Source organism: Carcharhinus amblyrhynchos, chromosome 1 (assembly GCF_965287045.1).
Source record: "Carcharhinus amblyrhynchos chromosome 1, sCarAmb.v2.hapA, whole genome shotgun sequence".
Lineage (NCBI taxonomy): Eukaryota > Metazoa > Chordata > Chondrichthyes > Carcharhiniformes > Carcharhinidae > Carcharhinus > Carcharhinus amblyrhynchos.
In genome coordinates, this window is record NC_137324.1 from 112,824,657 (window position 1) to 112,839,326 (window position 14,670).

The 14,670-nt window shown below is 40.7% G+C and overlaps 1 protein-coding gene across 8 annotated transcripts; it reads right to left on the bottom strand.

The window, feature by feature from the left end:
- Positions 1–429: 429 nt before the first annotated feature.
- prdm8b (PR domain containing 8b) lies at positions 430–13,620 on the bottom strand. 8 transcript variants are annotated; one of them, XM_080198961.1, is made up of 6 exons: positions 13,508–13,620; positions 12,779–12,885; positions 12,347–12,521; positions 4,443–4,678; positions 3,257–3,488; positions 430–2,245 (listed from the first exon to the last, which is right to left on the bottom strand). In XM_080198961.1, exons 4-6 carry the CDS (start codon positions 4,662–4,664, stop codon positions 987–989), a joined length of 1,713 nt encoding a protein of 570 aa, XP_080055087.1. In that variant the 5' UTR covers positions 4,665–4,678; positions 12,347–12,521; positions 12,779–12,885; positions 13,508–13,620; the 3' UTR covers positions 430–986. The 8 variants fall into 8 exon arrangements, with proteins under 8 accessions (XP_080055087.1, XP_080055068.1, XP_080055077.1 ...); XM_080198942.1 differs by having other exon boundaries at positions 13,313–13,620; XM_080198951.1 differs by having other exon boundaries at positions 12,347–12,524; positions 13,313–13,620.
- Between the last annotated feature and the right edge of the window lie 1,050 nt (positions 13,621–14,670).

Genomic DNA, 14,670 nt, shown 5'->3' on the forward strand with positions numbered 1-14,670 from the left:
TCAGATCAGCCGCTAGTTTTTGATTTTCTGCTCTGAAGTGGTCTTGAAGCTCGATTTGAAAAGACATTCGGTAATTGTGCTGTAGGCTGCACTTTTGTGTTTGTATAACTTTACTCTGGTTCTTTATATGAAGACAATCGGGAATATCACAACACTTATTTACATTTGCAAATCTCAGTTCTTTCTTTAAAAAAATGAAAACGGAAGATTCCACGGATAGAAACTATGCAAGTTAGTTAGAATTATAGAATCGTGAAATGGTGGCCGTACAAAGGGCGGCTTTTCGGCCCTTTGTGTCAATGCAAACTTCTGCATTTCTTTCTCTCTTTGCAGATAATTGTGGGAACTTTTTTTTAGGTTAAAATGATTTTAGCAGCGAATTTAAATAATTACATAGACACATACATTTGGTCAAGTAAAAATAAAGCTATTTATTGTCGAAGCCAGCCAAAATGACCAGATAAACTATCAAGATTCGTAAATTTCGCCAAGAGTGTGAAACACAATAACTATTGAGACTTCATTTCACTGGCACAAAATAGTACATTTGATTTTTAAAACCAAGATATTTACAAAAAAACAATGTAAATTCCGCACTTTCCCGTCCGTATTTGGTGTTGATATCTACGATTTTTACATGCATCTTTCCTGTCTTCCGCGCTTGCACCTCCTCCCACTTTTATAACTTTCATTACTCTAATGACATTGGAATGTATCAATGGAGTCAATAAACTAAAATCCATTCTCTTACTCTTCTTTTATCCAAAATAAAATTCTGTCCTTAAATATGATAATATCATATACTCCTTTTCCAAGCTATCTTAAGCGCCTGACGCATTTAAAGTAAAATAAAGCTGTGACAAAATGCATTTGTGTATTATGGTTTGTGGCAATTACAAAATGGCCAATGTAAAGTGATATTGTGTGCATCACAACGGCCCCTTCACCTAGTTTGTTGGCATTACAATCTGTCATACAGTTCGAGTTCAGTTATGAGAAGTCATGTGCCGGGAGAGATGGTGGCGTTCTCTAAAGGATTCATTGCAAATGGGACATTTAAGCTTCTCCTCTCTTCGCCTTTTCACCAGAGGCTCCATGGCATACTCCTTTTTGTGGTGCGATCTCATGTGGTACACTAAATCGGAGGTCATCCTGAAAGAAGCGTTGCATTTGGCACACCAGTTCTGCGCTGGTAAACAAAAGGACGTGAATGAGGGAGGAAGAAGGGTCAGTGCGGATGGGACTTGAAGCTGAATGGGCCCAGAGGCCTTTGGCCAGAAGGCGGTGGCATATACGAAAGGGCTCTGTTTGGCCAGACCCCCTTGCGCGTTACAATTGCCGTTAACATCTGCGCTCTGGAGCTTTGCTGCTAAGGCATTGGCTTGATAAAGCCTCCCAGATTCACCGACACCAGGATGACAATCTAAGCCCGGAATGACTTTTTGCGACACCAGCAGTGGAGATAGCTGAGTGAAGGATCTGGCTGGCTGGGAAAATGCACTCTTCCTTTCCTCAGTGCCACACAGCTGAGAGACGCTCCTGAACGCACTACCCATGGCAATGTTGTCCAGACAAGAGGGGACTTGTGTTTCAGTCAGAACAGACTTGATGTCAATCGGCTTCTCGGAAGAGCTGCTGTCAGCTGCTGCACCATTCTTGTTGTCTATGTCGGAAACGTGGTCCTTTGGAGTCTGTTTGAGATTAAGTGAAGTTCGTTTCACTTCGAAGAAGGCGCTTCGCTTAACATCTGTAGATTCTGGACTAGATGATGCCATTAGCCTTCCATTCTCTCTCAGATTGAAATAACCTCCCCTGAACTGTTGGGAAGGGCAAAGGAGATTTTCCCTTGGTATAGCCAGTGATCTATCTGCAAGTTTTGCAGCGTGCAATATATTGTCATTCTTTTCCGCTTCCTCGTACTTCCTTTTATTTTCATTTATACTTTCAGTCCCTCGACGATTCCTAACATTTTCTCTCTGATTTTCCATATCCCTGGCGAGATTGTGGAAATCTGTAGTGGCTTTATTATTTTCCACATTAGCAAAGGCTGATTGTCGCTCCGATCGGCTGAATTTAACACTTGACCCGACAGGAATTTGATGGTCACGGTCTCCGCTGATCTTTACGTTCTCATCCGAGGCAATGCAGCCCAGTCTCTTCTGACAGCGGAATCGCAAATGGGCTAGAAAGGGGTATTCATACTGGAATCGCTGGCTGCAGTCCAGGCATGTGTATGGCGAAGATCCTGTGTGAATGGAGCACATTAAGATGAGATTACACGCTCCTACAATTCAATCTTCTTCAAAGATTTAACAATCAACAAAAAAAGTTAAAATCACAAGTTTTAAATGTAGAACACATTTCAGTTACGCGATGAATAGTTCATTGATATTATAATAATTGCACTGACCTGTTTCTCTCCCCTTAGATAACCCATTGATACTATCTCAATTATAAACGTTAACTGTTTCTCTCTCCACAGATGCTGCCTGACCTGCTGGGTATTTTCAGTATTTTATGTTTTGTTTTCACATTTCCAGCATCTGCAGTACTTTGCTTTTATTTTTCCCGTGTAACCCTTTATTTACTTTGATTCTGCGTGTACTTTCGGCCATACAAAACTAGTTCCTCCATTCTCCTGTCCAGCTGTCTCCTTTTGCCTGTCCATGTCCTCATGCCATTCATCCATCTATCCATCCATCCATCTACTCACTCCCAACCTACCGACCCATTTTTTCATTTCCTACCTGCCGACCCATCGACTCACTCCCAACCTACCGACCCATCTAGTCACTTCCAACCTATCGCCCCATTTACTCATTTCCTATCTAGCAACCCATCTACTCACTCCCAACCTACTAACGCATTTACTCATTTCCTACCTACCGATCCATCTACTCATTTCTTACCTACCTACCGATCCACCTACTCACTATCTATCTACCTATCTATCCATCCATCTATCTACCTACCTTTCCTTCTTTCTAAGTTGTTTGCTCCGTCTCTACAATCGGTTCTGATGCATGTATTTACCTTTGTTAATTTAACAATATTTCTAAAAATCTGAAGAAAATTTACATTATCTGTCCACAAGAAACTCCAGAGCAGAAATTTGCTTGTGGAATATTTAAACAGTACATTTTTATCCGCTACCTATTTTACGGATAGCTTGCACTGTGTATCTCAATGTGTGTTTTTTAATGTGGAGGGAGATGCATTGCAGTTGCAATATGGGACTTCATACATCGCAGCTCACCATTCATTTTGGCCTGTGACTTGACGTTGTTGAGAAGTAGCAGCTCCAACAGTTCTTTTCCATACCATACAAGTAATTCTTCGTCTTTGTCAATGCGCCGCAGAGACCGGTAAAACAACTGGCCGTTTTTCACGTAGGCCTCCAGATTCTGTTCCTCTTTATCTCTGGCCGACTGGACAAGTCTGAGCCACATCAAACCCTCGGAGGAGCTGTTCGCTGCTGAGGTATCCACCTGCAGTGAAGTGGAAACGCAGAATATGTGTCACTTGCATGCTGAACACAGGCTAGACACCAATGTTCTGATGTAAACTCTTAGCTGCAGCCGGTCTCCCTCACATCCCACAAAACATCCATTCGCTTGGTTACTGAAATCTCCTTGGAAATTCCTGGACATCAACCAGCAAAATTAAACACCAAAGAATCTCACAGTCCACTTTATTGTTTAGCAGGACAGTGTACAGTATTGGTGAATATTATGAAAACACACTGATGATTTACTACATCTGCTAAACACTTGAACCAGCACGTTTCTTTAAAAAAAACATTCAGCGAGCAATACGGTCAGATTACAAGATCCATAAACTTTCCGAGACTAAATCGTGCTGGCTCTTTTATATTTCTAAAATATGTTGTAAAACCACGCTATATGTGAAATGGTCATTACTGAAAAAATGGGGTGGGGGAAGGGGTATGAAGTCATGTAAACCCTCTGATATTTGTGCAGGTATTTGCATCTCAAAAACCAATGGGTCTTCATCATGGCACTTATGGAAGTTTAGTGTCCAAAATGACAAGCGAACCTATAGCGGGTTCTGCACTTCAGTACATCGCGTTCAGTTTGACCGCTCCTTCCCCACTAGCACTGTCTCCCGTCACTACGTCTGTTTTTTAACGCATTTTCTGTGCTCTGAGTTAACCGCGGGAGGATAAAGGAAGAAAGCAATGCGAAAGAATGAAGGGAATGGAACAAGTTTGGACAGAAACTATATAAAAAAAAAGAGATAAACATCCTATAGGAAACACAATGCAATTTGCGTTCATATGGAGATCAGTAGGTGAGAAAAGCAGCAATGCATGTAAAACAGAAATGAATGGCTTTGATATTCAATATTGTGGAATGAAGATACGGGGGGGGGGGGGGAGGGGGGAGGGAGTGAGCAGAAGAGAGAATTAAAATTGACCCTACCCTAAAGATGTAGGGCACCGTCCTTTTGTCAGCTGATTTAAGAGCAATGAAAGCGATGCTGTCATATAAGGACGTGTGGCTCAGTACGCAGGGTCCAAATATGGCATTTTCTGGAATGTCACAGGTTGTATAGACGCTGGTGAAAATGTTGGTCAGACATTGCTGGACGGCTCTGCTGGCATCGCTCTCCCAAAACCCCTTGTGAATATTTGGATCTTCCATCGTCGAGGCTTGCTCTGGGAGGAAAGGGTAGAAAAAAGGTCAATCTCAGTGCTTAAAGACACGCATGAGTCAAAAATGCTTAAGTTTGAAAAATCTCGACAATCGTGTCCGCCCCTGATGAGATTCAGTCCTCATTTGAAAGGAAGTACACCGTGAGATTCCTATGTAAATCTAACATCTCGTGAAATCAGTGTACAGCCAAATATGTGTATGCCCGGATTGCGTAAAGCGCGTATCTATTCCCCCCCCCCCCAACACACACATCTAAAGTTTTGCAGAAAAAATGTTTCTGCTTTTGACATGCCAGCAAGTCCCGGTTGTATCTGCCACCTTTTGTTCACTTGTGTTCGCGCTCATTTTGATGACAAATTGTTCTGTTTCGATGTTCCCAATAAAACGTTGCCGGATGAAGTGCAAACGTTACCTGCCTTGTTGCCAATTCGGTCGGTTTTTTTTGGTTGTACGGAGAAGGAAGCCTCAAATGGCACTTCTGCGTCTGGAGGTGCAAATGGAATGGATTGACAATGGCCTTGTCATTTTCAGTGATTCGATGTCAGATAACCTTTAGATCTTTTCTACAAGGAATAACGTATGTCTTCTTCGTCCGCGCATCTCATTACCATAATATAGCCCTTTCCCTCAGAGACTTTAATTAAAAGCAGCAAGCAGAGTTAATTATTTTTACCTCGACACGGTTATTTATGGCGGAGAATGAATCCCAGTTACCTTGTTCTACACAGGGAGAGATTCGGTCAGATGTGGCTTGTGAAATCTGAATTGGACGGGGTGGAGATGGAGGAGGGGGGGTGGTGGTGGCGGTGCAGATAGAGTGTTTTGCCTGGTTTTTGAACGGGATCAGCAGCAATTTCCTGACTTATTCCTAAATCATAACTGGTTTCAAGCCCCGAACCTACACGATTCAAACTTAAGCAGGTTTAAAGAGGCAGAATTCGATGGTACTTGATAACGTCCTGGTTAATCTGAGATTTTATCTAGACCGAATCGTACCATTTTACATAACCCTTTCATTAAAAAAGGCAAAACGAGATGCAAATGTAACAAATAAATTGCCCGATAAATCAGTAGTGTTTACATCTAGATCTGAAAAAGAAAAAAGTTAAAGGCAAAGATAAAACTTCCGCTCTACACCACAAATAAAACAAAATCCGCTTATACTTACAAATATTAGGTAATGAATGTGAGGAGCCGCCAATTCTAATGGTAACTAACTGGCATTCGCCCAGTGCTGCCTTTCACTCAACACTGGAATCGATGTGAACCGAGCCAAGAGGACAAATGTGCTCTCCCTGAACTTGAAGAGTGACTGCTAACATCGGAGCGCAGAGGAGCGAGTCTCTCCCAACAAAACCTGCCCGTTTACTTTACAGAAAGTGAGACTGTATACGCCTTACCTGACGGCGATGCGAAACTCGAAAGCTCTCCTCCACGTCTCTCTTCCCCTGCCCCCAAAAATATTTTGCTTTGCAAGAGAAATAAAAATGCAACATATGCTGCCAAGTCATCTCACCATGCGTTTTATTGTGAACCAGGTCGCGCGTCGCTTGGGGCGTCCAGGAAAAATAAAAGACGCCTTAATGAATATGCATCTCTTCCCATCCTCAGCAGAGCAAATCAGCGTTTAGGACGAAAGGGAGGTGGGGGGGAAGAAAGGTAAAGACTCACCAGAAAAAAAACGACGTGTTTTGGTTTAAAAGCTCTCTTTCTTTATTTTTGGGGAGGGGCGGAATGTGTGCAGGAGGAGGATGGAGTAGCAGCTGGAGGTGCAGCTCTCCCTGTGCTGTCAGTGCAATGGCATCGCTGGTGAAAGTGGCGGTGATGTTGCGGTTCCGATGCAGAGAGAGCGAGAGAAAGAGGAGGGGGGAAACCGCGCACAGAGAGTTACATCTGGGCCCGAGTGGCAGACACTTTGTTGGAGATCATCTATCCAATGACGCGTGACACTCCAGCCGCTCACACCCCCAGCTCGCGCCACGTACACTCCCCTCTCCCCCCGCCCCCGCTTCCCGGGCCAGCCACCCGCTCCCGCTCCCCATTGGCCGCTGCTGGTGGCGGCTCGCGCCTTTTGCTGCACCTGCCGCGCGCCACTTCTCCTCTCCCGCCGTCTCCCCCCCGTTTCGGACACGAGCTCCGCCACCCCGCGCGCACGCGCACACGTGTCCGCGCCCCCGCCCGCGCGCCTATCGGCTCTGATTTGGACAGTGGTTGGTCAGCGTGGCTCGGCGGCGCGCGCAGCGGAGAAGGGCGCGGCTCGAGCCGGATGGCGGCGCGAGCGAGTCGAGAGAGGAGGTACTGGCTGGCAAAAGGGGGACTCTGCAGCTCGGGTTCGCTTCACCTCTCCGGCTTAGAGCAGCGGGAGCGGAGGAGAGGGAGCTCGGCTCTCACTCCATTACTCTCCCATTGCACCCACCATTGCCCATAATGAGGCCAATTTATCCATTTGAGGGAAAATATGCAGCGTCCAAAAGAGAGGCAACAGTATTGTACGCACACAGAACAGTGGGCTCACCATTCCTCATTCCACGCAGATAACATTCAGGCTAAAGTGGATCATAAGCAGTTCAGATGGCTCGTTTGTGTTGTTTATGTCACAATTACATTAAACATCTATTTCGAAAGTATCTCGGGATGCCTGACCCTGATCGCTGTAGGATTGTTTTTAAATAAGGCAGTGGCTTATTGTTCATTTTAAGTAAGGTGCTGCTTAACTTTGTTACGTGAGAAATAGAAAAGTGAGTTTGCTCCCAGTTAAGCCTGTTTGGAAATATAGGTGACTTTTTTGTGAAACTAAAATGCATTATATACAATGCATGCTTTCCCTATGTGCTTCCAATACTGGATTTCCCATACATGTTTGCATTGAAAACCCGTAATCAGAATAATGAAATTCCATGTGGTAAATAATCTAATGTTACAAAGTAATATTTACATTTTAGAAAGCGTAATGCCCAATGCATTATTTTTGCTACTTCGAACGTATCACCGGCTGCTAAATCTTTTAATTAACCGCAAAATAATATGGTAATTAATAAAACTAATTTTCTACCAGCCGGACGTAATCTGTAATTACCCGTATTGTGGAAGTGCCGGTATCAATATGTAGAAAGAGATTCAGGATTGGTGATTTTGGCAGAGTTGTCACCCCTTTTGATTGAACAACATTTCACACCATTCCGTGGGATAGTTTACAAACATCGTGAATGTCCAAACTTTCATCTTTATAGCTCAGGGCGATCCGAGTCGCCTCCATAATAGGAATTAATATAATTTACTGAATCAGGTGCAATCAGAGCTTGCGCTGTGGTAAGAACTGGGACAAATCACACTGGCGTTGAATTTATTGCATCTAATTCAGATTTTAGGGAGCTGGTTAGCTCAGTCGCCTTGATGGCTAGCGTGTGATTCCCATTCTGGCTGAGGTGGGAATCTGCCTCCTCGCCATACCCCTGAGAGTAGAAGGCAGTGGCAAACCACCACCGATAAAAGCTGCCAAGACTCACGGCTGGGGGTGAAGCAGTAACAGACAATGAACCAAGTACCTGCCTTCTGGTAGAGCATTCATGGAATGGAATTCCGATTTTACGGTAATTTCTAAAACTATCCAGAATCCCCACCACCCTAGACAACTGATGTTTGATCGCAGGAGATATACATTTGGATCTACATCAACCTACAGAATGGTGTAATTATTTATACACACCCGGCATATATACACACAACACAGACATTTTTACATGTAGCACTGAAAACATCTTCGTATACATGCATGCACATAAGTAGGTAAACAAATATGTACACAAATGTATGTACATGCGTACATAAACACACGCACATACATATATAGGATATTCATATATACACATACAAACATTCTCCATAAATATACAGCTGGATAGATATACGGGGTATACATCTCATGTTATGAATATTTAAATCGGAACTGTGATTGTAGAATGCTCTCACCTCCTCTGTAAATTTTCACCCGGAAAACAACACACATTTTCTGTAAACGTGCAGATGATATATTATACATTAAGTTTCGTGGCTTATTTTACAATAATAGCTACTACAGTACCCAGAATATTACGCCCGAGGTGTTGCTATGTAAACAATTCCTTGGCTATATTGCCTTTTCAATGAGTGCATTTTGTGAATCAAGTGTGAAATCTGGAAGCTGTCACTCAAAACATTATTTTGCTGCTGCTGGATTTTCAGAATTACTAAAACTCTACGCTGAATTAAAGCATAATGAACATTATACAGCTTCAAGTGGGGCATCAAACTGGAACTAATAATGGCTTGTGTGCCAAACCACTGACATCACGTAGTGATAAAAATATGAAAATATTGAATTTAATTTGTTGTGCTTATGTGGTGGCTGTGAGATGCAGAAGGAATAAATAAACGTACACTGCATAACTCAATGAAAAGCACACAGACGCGCATGCTAACAGGACAACATGCTGTTCAAAATTACAAGACGTCTAGTCCTAGTATTAATTTTACTATAATCAAGGTCTATGTTTTTTCGCAAGAACTTGATAGTTAGCAAAAGTAAACAACATTTAGATGCTTTACCCAACATCATTTACTTTGGTCAGGTTTGAAATGCGAGGCTTCAGTGTGAATACATAAACATTTCAGCCATCAGGCTAAGTAATTCGAATAAATAAACATCTTTAAAAAACAGATGCGAATGCAGAATAGGTGAGTTGCTGCAATATTTTTGCCTACAATTCAGACATAAAACCCACAAAACGATTGATATACCATCATCATAAATCTCCCTCAAACTCCCCCTCCTCTCCATTGTGCCTCTGATCAACGATGCATGATAAAACCCTTTTCCATAAAGTATTCAGTATTAAAACCACAACGCTCACCCAATCAGTAGCCATCTGCCTCCACTATAACAGCAACGTGTGTGACGAGGGATGGCAGCCAGAGCAGAGACACAATCGCGCACCAAACAGGTTGACAGTATCGAAACTGGCTGCAAACCATCATGTTGGTTCAGTCCCCAGTAAATAATTTCAACTGCATGGGGGCCATCAACATCATTGCAAGCAAGGGCGACTCGCGTAAATTAACTTATTTATACATTCTCTGATTGCAGGCCCATTAATGTGATAGGATTTGTTGAGCAAATGCAACAGCTAAAAACTAACTTGAATGTCACCTCTTCCTTTAGATTCTTATTTATTGAGATTTAGGGCGCCCGACATGGTGATTTTCTGTCCTTCGAATGAAATGTTCTACAACAAAACCAAATTGGCTATCATAGAAAAAAAAGTCATGAATCTAAGCAGGTTCGATAGACGCTGATGAAGGAGAAAAATCTTAACTGGGGACATGCTATCAAAATTATACTCAAGATCTTCCCCAGAGACGTTTTATAGGACCTGGACAAAAGTTACAATGTGACTTGTACGTGTTGACCAATAATGCTATAGTTAAGGAATATATAATAAATTGACAAGTAGTATAATGACAACTTTGGTAAATTGATTTATTTAAATAGAGAGTAGCACTCCACAGTCAGTACCCAACTGGTTTCAGTGTGTGGTGTATGGTGATCTCGCGACCGCAGCTGCAGTGTGTCAGTTACAGCTGCTGCGAGTGTTTGAGTGCAGCTCACAGTAAAAAGGGCTAAGATTAATTGCACAAAACTTTTCCGCTTACACAGAGGCTTTCGTATGCTCAGCCATATATAAATAAAGTACGATTGTTGCAGGAATTGCTGTTCGACGGCCAACATAATGCTTAGAGCGAATAGTTTAGTTTCACTTAGAACATAAGGCTATGTTTAATGAAAATAGTATTTAATCTGGCAATTAATTTATTCAACAATGTCACGTGCACACCACCGTACAAATATTCAGGACATTAGTTAAAAATAGATTCAACATTTATTTTATTTGTGTTTAATTATCTCCGCATAAACAACAAATAAATTTCGGCACATCTAATTATTTTAAACTGAGCACCATCCTCATAAGCTTTACCTATGTCATATGCTGCTATTATCGGCGCATTAATCCCCATATTAATACCGCATAATACCCTTTTTAAACTGATCACGAATGTGTTTTCCGTCTAGCAATGGTCACATATAGTAAGCAAACACACAAACACCTTGTGTAGGTAACGTGACAAATTTCACATATTGCATTACTTCAGATTGGATAGAACTTCCTTCGCAGTGATGAACTACCTTTATTCCGCCCTTTATTATTCAGAGTCCTGATTTTAAATACATTACTGTCATCTAATAGAAACGCGTCTAATAAAAAAGTGAATAGTGGTATGTAGATTTAATAGGAGGATTACAACTGTACAGTGTTTCTTAATTACTTATTATAAAGTATTGTGAGGGATCGTTTGCAATCCAAGTTCGTGACTAAACGCCAGGAAACTTTGGATCACCATTTATTTCCAATAACATGCAAATATTTTCACAACTTCATTCTTTGCTAGATTTTCAGCAGTGAGAAGAATGTCCAATAATGCAGCAAATATATTAATGATATTTTCTCATGCGTAATGGTCATAACTAATCAGTTCGAATAATACTTTTACTCTTTAAAAATAAACAAACTAGAACTGCAATGCATGTAATAGTCAAAAATGACAGTCATTCACTACAAGTAGGTAATATTATGATTTCTTTCTGATCAACTCGCAGGTTATGAGTAAAATATGACATCTCTGTTATTCACAAGCATTTCCATTATAAAACTCATTGATTATGAATCTCGTACACGGCAGGTAAGAGAGGGAAGTGATTCATCATACATCGTTATAGTTTTTTGATATTATACAAGCAAGTTTAAATAGAGATCTGTCTAATTTATCCAAGTGGCACAATGTGAGTGTAATACAAAGATGCCCACAATATTATCCAATTTTTATTTGCTTTGTATAAGTAACACAACTGAAATTCCGAAATCGCCCATAATGGATTAATTACCTTAATTTCGCCTGAGAATGAAATATGTAGCGGATAACCCGACACTTCTTAAAAATATTCATGGGCAAATTCAGTTCCAAATTCACTTTTTCTTAAATACAGTTAAATTGTATTTTACAGTTAAGTCTTAAAAAAGCAAGCAGGCGGTCCAGATATTATCCGTAGTTTTGCTTAGGAAATAAAATATAGTGACTTTTTTAACTGTTGCACTTGAATGTTCAATAAATTGATTTTAGATCATAAATATCTCCCCCCAGTTCCCGATGTAAATAAAGTATTTTCTGAGCGCCCACCTTTTGCGTCTATTTCATCGTCATTAATCACAAGTGCTCAGCAAGCTCAGCACCTAGACGAATAACTTTGATCTTTTCCAATAAAAGTTTGTGGTATGTAATAGAATGCCACTGTGTATTAATGAACATGTTAAATGCATTGCACACAATCCATCTCACATTTTCTTTCCAATATTATTTAAGACTGGCGAGATGGATTGAAGAATCTCTTCCGTTCCTTTGCCTTCTTCTTATTGAGCATAATAGTTTTACTATTAATGGGGCGCTATATTGCTCAACCCCGAAGCACCTTTGACGACTTATGTGTAGAAGTCATTATATTCAAACATTCTTTTAAACATTAGTTCATATAATACGATTAATACAGGACAAAATAATCAGTTTTAAAATATCCAGCTTACCTTTTTATTTGCTCTTGATTAAACTGCAATAAAATATTTCCCAGTCACTACAGTAGTTGGCAAAAAGTGTGAAAGGTGTTCTTTCTGAAGTGTTCAATTGAGGCTTTTGTCCTCTCCCCAGTTGCGATGTAATTAACTGCGTCTGCATGTATTCAGTCGTTTCGAGGCAACCACTCTGCTGAATAATTTGACTGTTAGAATTCAAACGACACGTCCCCTGCTCAGTAATGAACAAATCTATTTTCTCCACACTTTGTACCCCCCATCTTCTTCAATCAGAAACAAATACAAACCGCTCCTTAATAAGCAGATATTTGCTACATAATATATACATAAAGTAGAAGTTAATTTTTTAAGTCTGTTTGGAGTTAGTGTAGTATTATCACATTCGACTTAATGATATGACTAAAGGCGCCAAGAATAGATTGTTACCTTCGTATTAAGTGCTAAATTGTTCAACTCCAGTTGTTCAAAAGTAATCACAGTACCAAGAGACTTCAAATACTTGTATTTATATCACGGAATCCAACAGGGAACACCTTGTAAACAAAACATGTCGCGTACTGTAACAAAAGGTAACTTCAACTGAACATGTTTCACGCAATTGCTTTAACTTTGGTAACGACGGTAGCCATCAATAGCAAATGTTGTGTCAGAAGTATAGATAAGATCCAACATTAACACTAATTATATACAAAACGTAGACATTAAAATCCTATTGCTTGTTGAAAAGACCATGAAGAAGGCATAGTGTTCAGAAACAAAAGTTGTAAACAGCATGCTATTGCTAAGTTTTTATAAAAACTCGGAAATAGCAATGTGTTTACCTGTTAGAACTTTTCATTCATCTGCATTTATATGTACTAAATTATCATTCTTCTAATTACCTCGAGTTCAGCGAGTTCCTTGATGTGAATTCATCAAAAAACGTTAATTTTAATACTGGTTACGTAGAATTCGACTTACCCTTTGATCAGGAACAACCAAATGACACTAAATGGTTCCTATGATAAATCACATTTTCAGTTCCTTAGCACTATGCAAACAATAAAGATATCCAACATGCCATTCCTTTATCCTAAGACAGCACCTGGGCTTATGTCACTGGAAGCTTAATATTCACCTGGAAAATAATATTCAAAGGACCACTTGAAAAGTTACCTTGATCGAGAGAGCAAACGTGGCTAATGCGTGTGTGTGGGCGGGAACATTCCTTGCCAAAGTGGAGTTTAGACAATCCCAGTTTGATGAACTCGAGAGTGTGGCAAACGTTCAATGCGTTAGTATTTAGGGGAGAGAAATGAAATCTTAACCCATAAGTGCGAGTTATCATGCTCTAGCAGCTAGGCATTGAGCCAACCAACGTCGTCCCCGGTTACATGGGAATCTTGAACATTTCTTTCGGCGACCCGACAACGCACAAAACCCAGAATACACTCAGTTCAAGTAGAATTTCCACGTTCTTATTTCATTTTCTCCGTGTTGCCTGGTCTCAGCTTCTCCCTCAGGGTACGTAAAAAATAAATAGCCTGCTTTCAAAATCACATTGACATAGAGACGTGGTGATGCATTAACTCCATCTACTTTAATGACCATATATTGAACATCTAACCCTTCCATATTTAGGAACTTGGAACTTAAATCGTATTAAACAATGGGGACAAACAAGTTCAACACCATTCAAATTGCACTGAATTTGGACTGAATGTAAAACCCCGAATCCTAAGAATGAGGAATTCTTTACACTAAATGTACAGCCACTGAGCCATGTTTTGACGAGCTTGCAAACAGTAAGGATCGGGTGAGAAATTACATGTTTTTAGTATTTCGAAAAAGAGCAAAGGAGAAAATAAAGACAGCCTCTGTCGCACCAGGTTCTACACTGGAAATTGATTTTCTCAAATTCCAGTGGAGGGCAGAAGAGTTGAAAGAATAAGTGAAGAACATCAAAAGGTTGGCAGATTAAGCCCTCGTTTATTTGCCACTGGTTGTCTCCCGACTGTCTTTAAAGCCTCGGTCCAAAGTTAATGACATCTATTAAATTTACACGTGCGGTGAAGATTTTTATGGGATCAATCATTAGATTTTTGGGCCGGTTGTTAAGCGAAGAATGCGGCATGTAATCAGGGATGTGCCACAAATCCCAGAACATTAGCAACCCCTCACCCCTGTCTTGAAACACCACAGTGGTGAGCGCGTGTGTTGCTGCGTCTAACTCAATGGGCCGGCTGCGACAATTAGAAATTATTACAAGTTCGAAGAATCCCTCCCTTATAATATTCCAAGATTTAGTATACATGATAACTGACCATCATCCCATTGGG

Excerpts from the sequence above, each read along its gene's own strand:
- prdm8b (XM_080198961.1), bottom strand. The coding sequence starts at position 4,664 with ATGGAAGATCCAAATATTCACAAGGGGTTTTGGGAGAGCGATGCCAGC. Across the intron at positions 3,489-4,442 it reads CGGTGCCCTACATCTTTAGG|GTGGATACCTCAGCAGCGAA; the intron begins GTAGGGTCAATT and ends ACTTCACTGCAG. Across the intron at positions 2,246-3,256 it reads GTCACAGGCCAAAATGAATG|GATCTTCGCCATACACATGC; the intron begins GTGAGCTGCGAT and ends CCATTCACACAG.